Genomic DNA, 13647 nt, shown 5'->3' on the forward strand with positions numbered 1-13647 from the left:
CCAAGGACATCCCTGTGCAGCAAACCCCAGGGACTAACCAGCCCATATAAGCACATCACAGGCTGTAGGAAATAGTTCTTCAAGAAGATTCAACTAATAGAATATCTAGTATGATTTTTTTAAAAAAGATTTATTCATTTATTTGAGATAGAGAGAGAGAGAGTGAGAGTGAGAGAGCATGAGTAGGGGGGAGCGGCAGAGGGAGAGAGAGATGCAGGCTCTCCACTGAGCGGGGAGCCTGATGCGGGGCTCAATCCCAAGACCCTGAGATCATGACCTGAGCCGAAGGTAGACGCTTAACCAACTGAGCCACCCAGGTGTCCCTAGTATGATTTTTTTAATTATAAAAATTTATTATGAGAGGCACCTGGGTGGCTCAGTTCATTAAGCAGCCAACTATTTCGGCTCAGGTCATGATCTCAGAGTTGTGATATTGAGCCCCACATGGAGCTCTGCACTCAGTGGGAAGTCTGCTGGAGATTCTCTCTCTCCCCCTCCCCCTCTGCCCCTCCCCCCCAAATAAATTTTCAAAAATTTATTATGGAATTGTCAACATGCACAAAAGTAGACAGAATAATACAGCAAAGCCCTGCGTACCCATGGCTCGGCTTTAGCAGTATTCATCATGGTGCCGATATTATTTCATTTGTATCCACCCAAGCTCCTTCATTCAATCTGTAAACATTGTAGTATGTGCTCTGACAAGAGTATTTTTTAATTGTGGTAAAATACACACAATGTAAGAGTAACCATCTTAACTACTTCTACGTGTACAGTTCGGTGACATTAAGTACACTCATGTTGTTGTGGAACCATCACCACATCCATCTCCAGAACTCTTTTCATCTTGCAAAACTGAAACTCTATACCAAGTTAGCAGTAATTCCCCACTTTTTATGGTATTGGAATCATACATGCGGGTCAGTGAAAGCGGAAAGGTAGAAGGAGAGAAAGTGGACAAATGGGTAAATCCTCACTTTTCACAGTAAGGAGTCAATAGAATATGCCTACAACAGGACTAAAATCAAGAACTAATAATATAAGCATGTTTAAAATACAGTAGTCAATGGCAAAAGGATTAACTGAAACAGTTAAAGGGGTTTCCTCTAGGGAAAGGGGGTTCCTCTAGGGAGAGGAACATGGAAGGGGACCAGGGATTGATGGTTTCTGAAACAGTCTCATTTTGACTCTTTAAATTATTTTATTATATAAACTTGAATTAGCATGAAAATTAAAGAAATAATATTAAGTGAAACATTAGAAGAGGATGATAAAGACATTAATAAATATATGGATAATCTAAAGAAGCTCTTAACATATAAAAGGATAACAAAATGTCTATTTTGTGAGAATTAAAAAGAATAACTAGATAGAACTAAAATACTGAACCAAAACAACATATAAGCACAAAAGGGAGAAATCAGAGTTAAAGTGTTCTCAAGTCCAAACTGGAATTTATTGTTTTAAAGAAGAGTCCAATGCATCTATAGCAAAAGTTCTATACCAGGCTCAATTCTACACATTATATATATGTTAACCCTTCACAAAAATATTATGAAGTAACGGCCATTATCACCCCCATTTTCAGATAAGGAAACTGAGTGAACAGGGTAAGTAACTTGCTCAGATTAGCATATACTAAAGCTGAGATTCTAACCCAGGCAATTGAATTTCAGAGCCCATACTCTTAACTGGCAGGCTAGATGGGGAAAACTAAATAAATAAACTAAAAGAAGGATAAGAAAATCAAAAAAAAATAAGCATAGGGTAAGAAAAATAAAAGCATAATCCATAAAATAAGATGGTATGACAAGATATAAATTATCACTTATAACAATAAAAGTCAATGCACTATATTCCTCAGATAAAAGACAAAGATACCAGATCAGATTTTTTTTTAAAAAATATCCAGTGGTGGGTGCCTGGGTGGCTCAGTTAATTAAGCCACTGCCTTCAGCTCAGGTCATGATCCCAGGGTCCTGGGATCGAGTCCCGCATCGGGCTCCCTGCTCTGCGGGGAGCCTGCTTCTCCCTCTCCCACTCCCCCTTCTTGTGTTCCCTCTCTCGCTGTGTCTCTCTCTGTCAAATAAATAAATAAAATCTTTAAAAAAAAAAAAATATCCAGTGGTATACTGATTACCAATATACCTAAGATATAAAAATACAGAAAAATTTGAAAATCAAAATATGGAAAAGATACCCCTGCCCCCACCCATCAAAAAGTGAAGGACTTCAAGGGGAAACTAAGTAAGCATTCCTGGAGATAACGTGGACCACTACATGACAGCACTATTTTAAATATGTATGCACCCAGGAGTCTGGTTTTCAAACATGTGAAGCAAAAATTAAGAAACTGAAGAGCTAAATTGACAAATCCATTTCCATGATGGGAGATTTTGATTAATCTAAATTCTATTGAACATTTAAAAGCAAAACAAACTAACAAAAAAACTCTACTCTTGCAGAAATTATTCCAGAAAATAAAAAAGAATTCCTCAATTCATTTTATGTGGTTAGAATAACCTTGATACCAAAAACGTTCTCAATAACTGAAAAAAGAGAGAATAAGGATAGCAGACATTAGCGATCTTGATCTAATGGATATATATGACATTGCACAATAATAAATACTACAAGTGAAGAATATATATTTTGTCAAGACAAAATTTTATGAAAGTTGAGCACAAATTAGTCCATAAAGTCTCCAAAAATTTCAAAAGTTTGGAGAAACAGAGATGACAATCTTTCACCAATTTTATTAGAATTCAAACACTAAATAACATTAGAAACCTCCAAAAGTTGAGGGGTGTCTGGGTGGCTCAGTCAGTTAAACCTCTGCCTTTAGCTCAGGTCATGATTTCAGGGTCCTGGGATGCAGTCCCAGGTCAGGCTCCCTGCTTGGCAGGGAGTCTGCTTCTCCCTCTCTCTCTGCCCCACCCCTACTTGTGCTCTCTCTGTGTCTCTCTCTCAAGTTAATAAAATCTTAAAAAAAGAAAGGAAGGAAGAAAGAAGGAAAGAAAGAAACCTCCAAAAGTTGAGGAATCTAAAAAGGTACATCTGAATAACTTAAGGCTTAAAGAAGGCATAATGGTGGTCACCAGAAAATATTAAAAACTTCATAACAGAAAGATAAATATGAAAACATTGTGGTATCTAGTTTAAGTGGTATTTAGAGAGAAAGCCTTAATTCATACATTAGAAAAGAAGCAAGCCTCAGAGTTAACATGCTAAGTATCTCACTTAAATGTGTAAAAAAGAGAGAGAAAGAGGAGGAAGAAGAGGAGGAGAAGGAGGAGGAGGAGAACAGAGACAAATAAATAGGAAAAAAAATAAGGTAATATCAGAAATAATAAAATAGAAACCAAACCAGGATAGAGAGGATTAACAGAGGCAAAAATGGTTTTTAGAAAAGTCTAATAAAATAGAAAAACCCCTGCAAAATAATTTTTTTTAAATGAGAGGAGATAAAAGTACGTATTAGTAATGAAAAGGGGAATAGAGCTACAGAAACTGCCGAGATTATAGTGATGAAAATAGTATATTATTTTTAAAACTTTATTAAAACATGTTCAAAAAATTATTTGGAAATGACAAATTTTAGGAAATTAAACCTTAACAAAATTGATTCAAGGAAAAGTGAAAAACCTGAAAGATCTTAACTGTTTCAAAATTAAATCAGTAGTTAAAATGTTCCACAAAGAAAATGCCATGCCAGTTGGTTTTAATATTGATTTCTCTCAAACATTTAAAAACAAACACAAAAAAAAAATCCACTGTTGTATAAATTATTCCAAAAAAAAATTTTGTTAAAGAACTTCTCAATTTATATGGCTAGAATATCCTGATTTCAAAACCAGAAAATAACATTACATGGAAGGAAAAATTAGAAGCCAATCTCACTCATAAACATATTTGCAAATGTAGATAGAGACATGGAAATTTTTTTAAAATCTAAATTGAACTTCAAGAGATAAAAACTACAATGCCTGAAACGAAAAATACACCAGATGGGATTAACAGCCAATGAAACATTGCAAAAGAAATGATTAGTGTATTTGAAGACATAACAACAGAAACTCTCTAAAATGAAACATGAGAAAAAAGACTCAAAATGTAAACAAAGGATCAGTGACCTCTGGTACAACTTTAATCAACTTAATATACATGTAATCAGAATCTCCAAAGGAGGAAAAAAAAAAAAGGAGGGGACAAAGATTTTTTGAAGAAATAATGACTGAAAAATTTTTTTTTAATTTAATGAAAACTATAAACCTAGAAATCCCAGATCAATGAACCCCAAGCACAAGACAAATGAAGAAAACTATGCCAAAGCATAATCAAATTGCTCAAAAACAGTCATGAAGAGAAAAATCTTAAAAGCTGCCAAAGGAAAAAGATATAAAATGTCTAGAGGAACAAAGATAAGAATACGGTGGATTTATTGTCAAAAACAATGCAAGCAAGAAGACAACGGAGTAACATCTTTAAAAAAAATGAAAGGGACAAAAATCTGTGTAACTAAAATTTTATACCAATAAAAATATGTTTCAAAAATGAAGGCTAGGGCACCTGGGTGGCTCAGGCGTTAAGCATCTGCCTTTGGCTCAGGTCATGATCCCAGGGGCCAGGGTCCTGCTCTGCAGGAAGCCTGCTTCTCCCTCTCTGACTCCCCCTGCTTGTGTTCCCCCTCTCGCTGTGTCTATCTCTGTCAAATAAATAAATAAAATCTTAAAAAAAAAAAAATGAAGGCTAAATACTTTTCCAGACATACAAAAGCTCAAATAATTCATCACCAGCCAACTCTTAATACCTTAAAGGAAGTCCTTCAGGCAGTCAGCAATGGATGCCAGATGAAAGTATGGATCTACACAATGGAATGAAAAGCACCAGAAATGGTAATTACATGGGTAAATACATAAGATTTTTTTATTATTCAAATCTCTTTAATAGATAATTTATTGGGTAAAGAAAAATAATGTAGTATAAAGTTTGTAACATACGTAGGCATAAAATGTATGGTGACAGGAGCACAAAGGTCAGGAAGGGAGAAATAGAAGTATGTTGTTGTAACAGTCCTTAGTTATGCATGAAGTAGTATAATACCACTTGAAGGTAGACCGTAGCAAGTTAAAGATGTATACTATAAATCCTATGGGAAACACTAAAATAATAAAACAGAGGGTTATAGTTAGTAAGCCAGCAAAGAATATATAATAGAGTCATTAAAAATAAGTTATCTGAGAAAGACAGAAAAAGAGGGAAATGAGAATAAAAGACAGATAGAAGAAATAGAAAATAAATAGCAAGATGATAGATTTAAACCCAACCATATCAGTATCATTAAATGTAAATGAATCTAAACAATTGAAAGGCAGAGATAATCAGATTGAATAAAAACATCAGACTCAACTTTATACTGCCTACAAGAAGCCCACTTTAAATATTAAGACAAAAGTAGGTCAAAAGTGTCAGAATGAAAAGAAGACATACCATGCTAATTCTAATCAAACAAAACTAGAGGGGCTATATTAATACCCGTGTAGATTTCAGAGCAAGAATATTACTAGGTATATGAAAAGTCATTTCATAAAATTAAAGGGGTCAATTTATCAAGAAGATTTACAATCCTAAATGTTTATGCACCTAATGACAGAGATCCAAAATACATGAAGCAGAACCTAATAGAACTGACAAAAATAGAAAAATTCACGATTGTATCTGGATATTTCAATTAAAAAGACCAACAAGACTATATAAAAATGGACAAAAAGATGCAAACAGTTCCTTCACAGAAGGAGAAACACATGGCTAGTAAACAAAAAAAAAAATGTAAGAGATCATTAAAAATCTGGAAAATGCAAATGAAAACCACAATGAAATACCATTCTACACCCACACAGTTGGTACAAATTTAAAAATTGGGCAATATCCAGCATTTGAGAGATTGGTGCATGGCAGCATTGTTTATACACTGCTGGTAAGAGAGCAATACGGAAATATTTAGTAAAGTTGAAGAAACACATAAACCAAAACCCAGTAATTCACATAGCACCATATACCCTATTTCTACAAATGCAAACCAGGAAACGTATATATCCATGATTCCAACAAACGACAAAAAAACCCCCACTGGAAATAGCCCAGGTTTCCTTTGTCGGGACAATTAATCAATAAATGAATAAATAAACTAGAGAACAGTCATACAGTAAAGACTATACAGGAGTAAGAGTGGATGAACTACATCTATTCAGATCAACATGCATAAATCTCCCAAATGTAATATGGAGAAGAAGAAAGCAAATTGCAAAAAATATACATAATATATTTCCATTTACATAATATCCAAAACATGTAAAACTCACAATCCAGTTGATAGCAGACAAACTCTTAGACTGCATCAAGATAAAAGTTGTATTAAGATCATGTAAAAACACTACGGAGGAATCAAGAAAAGCATTTGAGTTACTTTTGTCATTGGGAGTCAGACTTGCCCAAGAGAAACATTTTTTTTTAAAGATTATTATTTATTTATTTATTTATTTGACAGAGACGCAGTGAGAGAGGGAACACAAGCAGCGGGAGTGGGAGAGGGAGAAGCAGGCCCCCTGCTGAGCAGGGAGTCCAATGCGGGGCTCAATCCCAGGACTCTGGGATCATGAGCTGAGCCAAAGGCAGACGCTTAACGACTGAGCCATCCAGGCGCCCCCCAAGAGAAGATTTTAAGGCAGGTGTTGAAAAAATGAGTAAGAGTTCTCACAGTGGACCTGATAAGGAAAAAGCAAATGCATAATTCAGTGGTAATGCTCAGGGTGAATTGCAGAAAGAAGGCACTAGGGATCCAAAGACCCCCAGTTAGCTGGTTATTGCAATATTTTTGGTAAGAAATGATAGGTTTCTATATTTTATTTTTTTATTTTTTATTTTTTTTATTTTTTTTTTAAAGATTTTATTTATTTATTTGAGAGAGAGGATGAGAGAGAAAGCACGAGAGTGGGGAGGGTCAGAGGGAGAAGCAGACTCCCCGCTGAGCAGGGAGCCCGATGCGGGACTCGATCCCAGGACTCCAGGATCATGACCTGAGCCGAAGGCAGTCGCTTAACCAGCTGAGCCACCCAGGCGCCCTATATTTTATTTTTTTAATAATTTGGAAGAAAATAAAATTGTCTCTGAAGTCCTTACCATGTTAGGACATGGAAGGGATTCCCACAAAAATGTAAAATACTGATATTACCTACCAACCTAAAATCAAAGATTTCCAAAGCTGCAAAGTATGACAGAAATAGCACAAGCTTTAGATCCAGTAATAGGTGAGTTTAAATCCTGTCTCTACCACTCACTTCACTTTTCTGTACATAAAAAGTGGGAGGATAAGATCTGTATCGTGGGGTACTAGTAAAAATCAACTGAGCCAAAGCAAAGGTCCTAATAAGGTACATGGCAGAAGGTATGTGCTCAACAAGTGTCCACTAACTACATTTACACAAAAAGTGACCAGTTGCTCTTTTTCTCTTCTTTTGGCAGCCTGCTCTTGATACCATAGTGCATACATAGGAATTACTCTAAAAATATTTGCAGACTTGCCTGTGATTAAGATCTGGTGTCCAGCCTTGCATGACTTGTCTGTGGGGCCCTCAGCTTCCTGATTTGGAAGTCATCAATACAAATGGGGCCATGTCACTTTCACTTTTGCCATAACAATGCCATTTGAGAGGACATAGATCTATGTAGATCTCAGTCCTCTGCATAAAGGAAATCAGGTCAAATAAAAAGTAAGTGTGTGAGCGTGTGTGTATGTGTGTGTGTCCTCTTCCTTTAAAAACCAAAAGTGGGGGCTCCTGGGTGGCTCAGTCGTTAAGCGTCTGCCTTCAGCTCAGGTCATGATCCCAGGGTCCTGGGATCGAGCCCCACATCGGGCTCCCTGCTCGGCGGGGAGCCTGCTTCTCCCTCCCCCACTCCCCCTGCTTGTGTTCCCTCTCTCACTGTGTCTCTCTCTGTCAAATAAATAAATAAAATCTTTTATAAAAAAAAAAAAAAACCAAAAGTGGCATTACCACGACACCACTTTTTAGAAGTATTCTCTGACTCCCCATCAGAACCATGCCCTCCTGGGTGCACCCTGGTACAATTAACACAGAGAGTTGAGTCATCTTGAAAAATACCTTTGCCTCCTTCACCCTTGGAGCTCTGTCAAGGCAGGGGCCAGGTTTCACTCTTACCTGTGTCTCTCCAGGACCACAGATAATGTTTGAAAATAAGGTTTCTCAGCTATCTGAAAGCAGAACGTTCCTAGGAAACTTTTGATAACCTGAAAAGGTGTAAAGCGAAGAGTACCCCCTGCTCTCCTAAGGTTAGCTTATGCTATGTCACTTTCATGAAAAAAGCCATTACCATACTAATGCAGGTAAGTGGCATACCATGAACTTTAGGAAAGTGGAGGTTACCTGTAGTAGGTGCTGAGTAAAACAGTTTCTGTGAGGTGTGTTTAGCATAAAACATAAATATTGATGTTTGCTATCTCATCACTTCACAGAAATATGCAGGAGTTATTTTAATGCTTGTACATTATTGCAAATTATTTGAGAAATTAAATGTAGCTAAAAATTCAAGTAGTTGCCATTTATAAATTATGATCTGGTGTACTTTCAGACAAAAAATATTTGTTTATCTTTGCAATTAATGTTCAAATGTATTAGACATAACTATTCTATGTGGAACTTTGAGGTTATGGTGAGCAAAGATTCCCTCATCTACTAACAGCACTCTGTGTCCAAAGCTAATTCAGAAGGGACAGAGCCTCCAAAGTGACAAGAAAAACCACTAGACTCTATGGAAATGCATTTCAATATCGTGTCACAGGAGGATGGAGGGTTTCAGAAAAGATGTCTCCAAGAAAAAGAGAGAGAGAGAGAAACTGATAAAACATCTGATGTGTTTGAACATGTCAAGAAACAATTTACATTTCTGGCCGACAGTGTGGGGATGAATTAGTGAAAGAATCCTAGAATAGGAAGCCACCAACAACAGACAATTATTAACTCTCAGGCAAAACAAAAACTGTACAAGACAAGAAACTCAATCATAGGATATTAGGTGGCTCAGTCGTGCACCATTTTTACATAAAACAGTGATGTAAAAACTGAATGAAGATTTAGACAAAATTTGTTAAACAACCAAGTGGGAAAAAACGGAGACGAAAAAGTTTGCTTTGTGAGTATGGTACTAGAACAGGCTGAAAAAACCTCATCTTACAAAATCGGAAGCTGATATACTTTCAACTAGAATACCAAATAATGACTGTGAATCGCTTCTCGGCCTTTTGGCTAAGATCAAGTGCAAATAATGACTGTATATGCATGCTATTTAGAAACATAGAAGTAAGTACTAGAAAAAGATGGTGAAAAGACTCAAATATGTTGGCTTTAGGGAACTAAGTGAGAAGCTGAGAGAAGTGACATAAAAGATCTTTCTTTGTTGTCGGGTGTTCTAATTCTCACAGTACTATTTGAGCTTTTTTTTTTTTTTAAGGTTTTATTTATTTTGACAGACAGAGACAGCGAGAGAGGGAACACAAGCAGGGGGAGCAGGAGAGGGAGAAGCAGGCTTCCCGCCGCGCAGCGGGGCTCGACCCCAGGACCCTGGGATCATGACCTGAGCCAAAGGCAGTTGCTTAACGACTGAGCCACCCAGGTGCCCCGTGTTACATTGTATTTTATTTTATTTTTTTTTAGATTTTTTTTTTTTATTTATGTATTTGAGAGAGAGAGACACAGCGAAAGAGGGAACACAAGCAGGGGGAGCAGGAGAGGGAGAAGCAGGCTCCCCACAGAGCAGGGAGCCCGATGCGGGGCTCGACCCCAGGACCCCGGGACCATGACCTGAGCTGAAGGCAGACGCTTAACGACTGAGCCACCCAGGCACCCCAGTACTATTTGAGCTTTTAAACCATTGTACGTGTTGCTAAGATAAAATTAAAAATTAAGTTAGAAAAGTCAAGATAACCACAAGAGAAAAGAAATTACAGATCTAAGTCGACCCTGTTTGGAGGTTAGGAGCGGTGTAACACCCAGAGGCATGGGAGCGTGTGCCAATAAGCTTCCCATAGTCCCAGAGACTGGGCTACTCTGATATTTAGTGGCAGGGCCAATGATGAAGGCCCTCCAAGGGCAGGACAGCCACACACAGAACCGAGAAATGACGAGACCAAATGCCAACGGCACCTCCAGTGGGCAACACCACACTCAATGGGAAAAAGAGTAAAGAAAAATATAATGGGGGAGGGGGAGGTAGAAGAGAAGAGGGAGAAGCAAAAGGAAACTATCACATTAGAAAATATAAAATAATAATATGGCAGAAAGAAGCTGAGACCTTGGTAATCACAAACCCACTAAATAGTCCTGTTTGAACAAAGTAAAGGTGAAGAGGAAAAAATATTTATGATGTAAATACTGATAAAAATAAAGTAGACTTAGGACTATTGATATTGTGTAAAAAGGCATCTGGCTGGCTCAGTCAGAAAATCATGCAACTCTTGATCTCAGGGTAATGGGTTCGAGCCCCATATGGGGTGGAGATTATTTAAATAAATAAAACTTTAAAAATTACATAAAATGAATATAAAGGAAAAGCATTAAATGGGACAGAGTAATATTCTCATATTAATAAAAGTTACAGCCCACCAAAACCATATAGCAATCATGAACTTTTGACAATAGAGTTTTGACAAACACAAGAGAAAAACCTGTGATAAATGCAGGGATGTAACAAAAACTCCACTAACACAGGAGAGACTCTCTCAGAAAATGACAAACAAAGAGAGAATTTAATTAACATAGTTTATAAACTTATTCTCTTGTGGAAAGACGTCTCTGACTTTATACGTATAGGTACATATGTATGTATGTGTATATAACGTGATACAGACGTACGAGAGACAGAGATTGCTATTCAACAACAGAAAATTATTTTCAAACACCTTGAATTCACACAGGTACATTCTCTGACAATTAAACATAAAAAGAAGAAAGAAAGGGGGTGCCTGGGTGGCTCAGTCATTAAGAGTCTGCCTTTGGCTCAGGTCATGATCCCAGGGTCCTGGGATCGAGCCCCGCGTCCGGCTCCCCGCTCGGCGGGAAGCCTGCTTCTCCCTCTCCCACTCCCGCTGCTTGTGTTCCCTCTCTCACTGTGTCTCTCTCTGTCAAATAAATAAATAAAATCTTAAAAAAAAAAAAAGAAGAAGAAGAAGAAAGAAAAAAGTGGAAGAGAAAATGAAGGGAGGGAGGGAGAGGAAGATTAACAGGAAAAGAATAAGTCAATCTATCCACTTGGATTTTTTTTTTTTAATTCTAAATAAATTTTGTAATAAAGAGAAAATAAAAGCAGAATGATTTTTAAGGAAAAAAATGTGTTATTAAAATTGTCTTAAGAAAAGGCAGAAACCTGAAAACAAACATCTTTAATGCAGCTAAAGGCTTTAAAACGGATTTCCCCTCAACAGATGGAAGTTGAGGTAAATGGCTGGAGAGAGCAAGTGATGAGCTGGAGCAGACGCTTCGCGTGCATCCGGTATCCTGGGATGCTCTACAGCAATGGGCAGGACTCTGAGGCATGTCCGTGAGAAAAAGACTTTGTTCTAAATATGGGCCCAAATCAGATGTCGTGAAACTGCCTTAAGAATTTTCCTTTTTATTACCTTGCCTTCACCCAGGTCCATCAGGTTCGACCAGGTCAGAAGACTTAGTACACAAGCAGAAATAAGAGAAGCAAGGGAAGAAAGAAGATTGACCACACCCTCTCCTCCAAAAAGCTAAGACCTAGGCAGCCCTAAATCAGATTTGAAGTTTTAACTATTTCATGGACTAATTATTCTAAATACCAAAATAAAATAAGCCTGTGTTTTGTAACCAAGAGTGGCCATATGTATCAGCCAGGGTCCCAGCAGGAAACAGATGGTGCTCACACTGGGTAATTGAGGAGAGTTTCATAAAGGACTATTTACAATGGTGTGAGCAGTGCTTGCGGAAAGCAACAAGGGAGAGTGCAGTACCTCAGGGCTTGCAACAGCATGAAGTCATTAGCACCCCGGAAGGGGCTGGGGCAGAATCAGTTTCCAAAACCTGTAGAGAGTAGATACTTGCCAAGGGCTGCCTGGCAGAAGAGGAGGCCTTTAGCTCAGGGACACAGCCAACCCACTGCAATCCAGGAGGGAGGGAACCCGAAGAATAAATACTCTGGCTTCTCTCTCCTCCCACCTGACTCTACCACCTCCTGCTAATACTTCCCATTCATCAAATGCAAACTGAAGTCGAAGGACAATGACATCAATATGGATTGGCTGCCCAGGGCCCAGAGCAGAGGCGGTGGAGAGTAGATCTAAACAGAGAAAATATCCAGCACACATTAAGCCTTAAGATCACTGAGCCCACCTGTGTTGACTTCTGAGGGGAAGAGAAGAGCTACCCCCACTAAGTGTGAAGGGACGGGGGTGGGGGGGGCGGAGAAAAACAAAGTTATTTTTGAGTGTGCCCTGAGTGTCCCCCTTCTGGACGGCACGGTGTAATGTATAACAATGTGGATATAATTTAACTACTGATTTAGTAATTCAGGGAAGTGATAAATTCCCCTAGAAATAAATAGTGAGAGGAAATATTTCAGCCCTGGTTCTGGGACTCGACCCTTTCGGCTCCAACCCTGCACTTGTCGTGTTGTTGTTTTCTGACGATCCTAATGTGCTTAGCTACGGAGGCTTCTAAGACTCCCTTTTTCATTTACTTTAGTCCTGTTTAACATATGCGGCTTTTTGTCTTAACTGCCTTTGCCGCTGCTATTCTGCTGTAATTATTCTTATATCTTTCAATTAAGTCTCTTCGCATTCAGCCATTTATGCATCGAAATATGCTGTCTAGTGAAAGACACTTTTCTCTGTCTTTGAAGAAAAATCTCTGCTCTTCTCTTCATCCATCAGAGCACTGCAGTAATCTAAACTGGCTTCAGCTTCTGATTGCCACTATGCTAATCTGAGCCCCATTTGGAAGGATGGAACAGTACACTGGAAAAAGCATCATGATAATAATAATAGCTATCATTTATTAAGCCTTACGATGGGACAGGCACTTTGCCAAGCACTCCACATGTGTAGAGAAGGAAAAATGTTTTTCTAGACCCTCTTAGGGGTCCCCGGCTGGGGCTGAAAATTAAACTGACAAAGACAGACTAACAGGCAAAAAGCATACAGATTTATTTAAAGTTTTATATGCCCTGGGAGCCTTCATAAGGAAATGAGGACCCGAAGAAATGATTAAACCTGAGTATTTTCATGCCAGGTTTGATGACGAGTGACGGTTGTGGAGGAATACGATGGTCACAGAGCATAAGGTAAGGGGAGGAAATTGGGGGAAACTTAGCAAGGCCTGTTTATTCAGATTCTGCTCAGTGTCCCTCTGTCTTCAGAGATAAGGATGTTCCTTTCCTCCAGGTATAGGTACCTTTCACATGAGTGTTTTATGACCTGTTTCAGGGGAGAAGGGCAGGGGAAGTCAGAGGAACCTTCACACTGCTGTTTTCTCAAACTCCTTCAGCTTCCAAAGTATTGTACCATGCCCTGAACTCCATCCCATACTTTATACCACTGATATCACCCCCAGTTAAACT

At 38.3% G+C, this 13647-nt stretch overlaps 1 protein-coding gene across 1 annotated transcript in view; it reads right to left on the bottom strand.

Annotated features, from left to right (window-relative positions):
* The window catches only part of LOC102737663 (cytosolic beta-glucosidase), a 104743-nt gene that overhangs the window by 77907 nt on the left and 13189 nt on the right, over positions 1-13647 (bottom strand). The window contains 1 exon segment of the mRNA XM_081813171.1: positions 12262-12369. Coding sequence (XP_081669297.1) covers positions 12262-12369 — 108 coding nt within the window.

Source organism: Leptonychotes weddellii, chromosome 2 (genome assembly GCF_054177405.1).
Source record: "Leptonychotes weddellii isolate Sample4059 chromosome 2, ASM5417740v2, whole genome shotgun sequence".
Taxonomy (NCBI): Eukaryota; Metazoa; Chordata; class Mammalia; order Carnivora; family Phocidae; genus Leptonychotes; species Leptonychotes weddellii.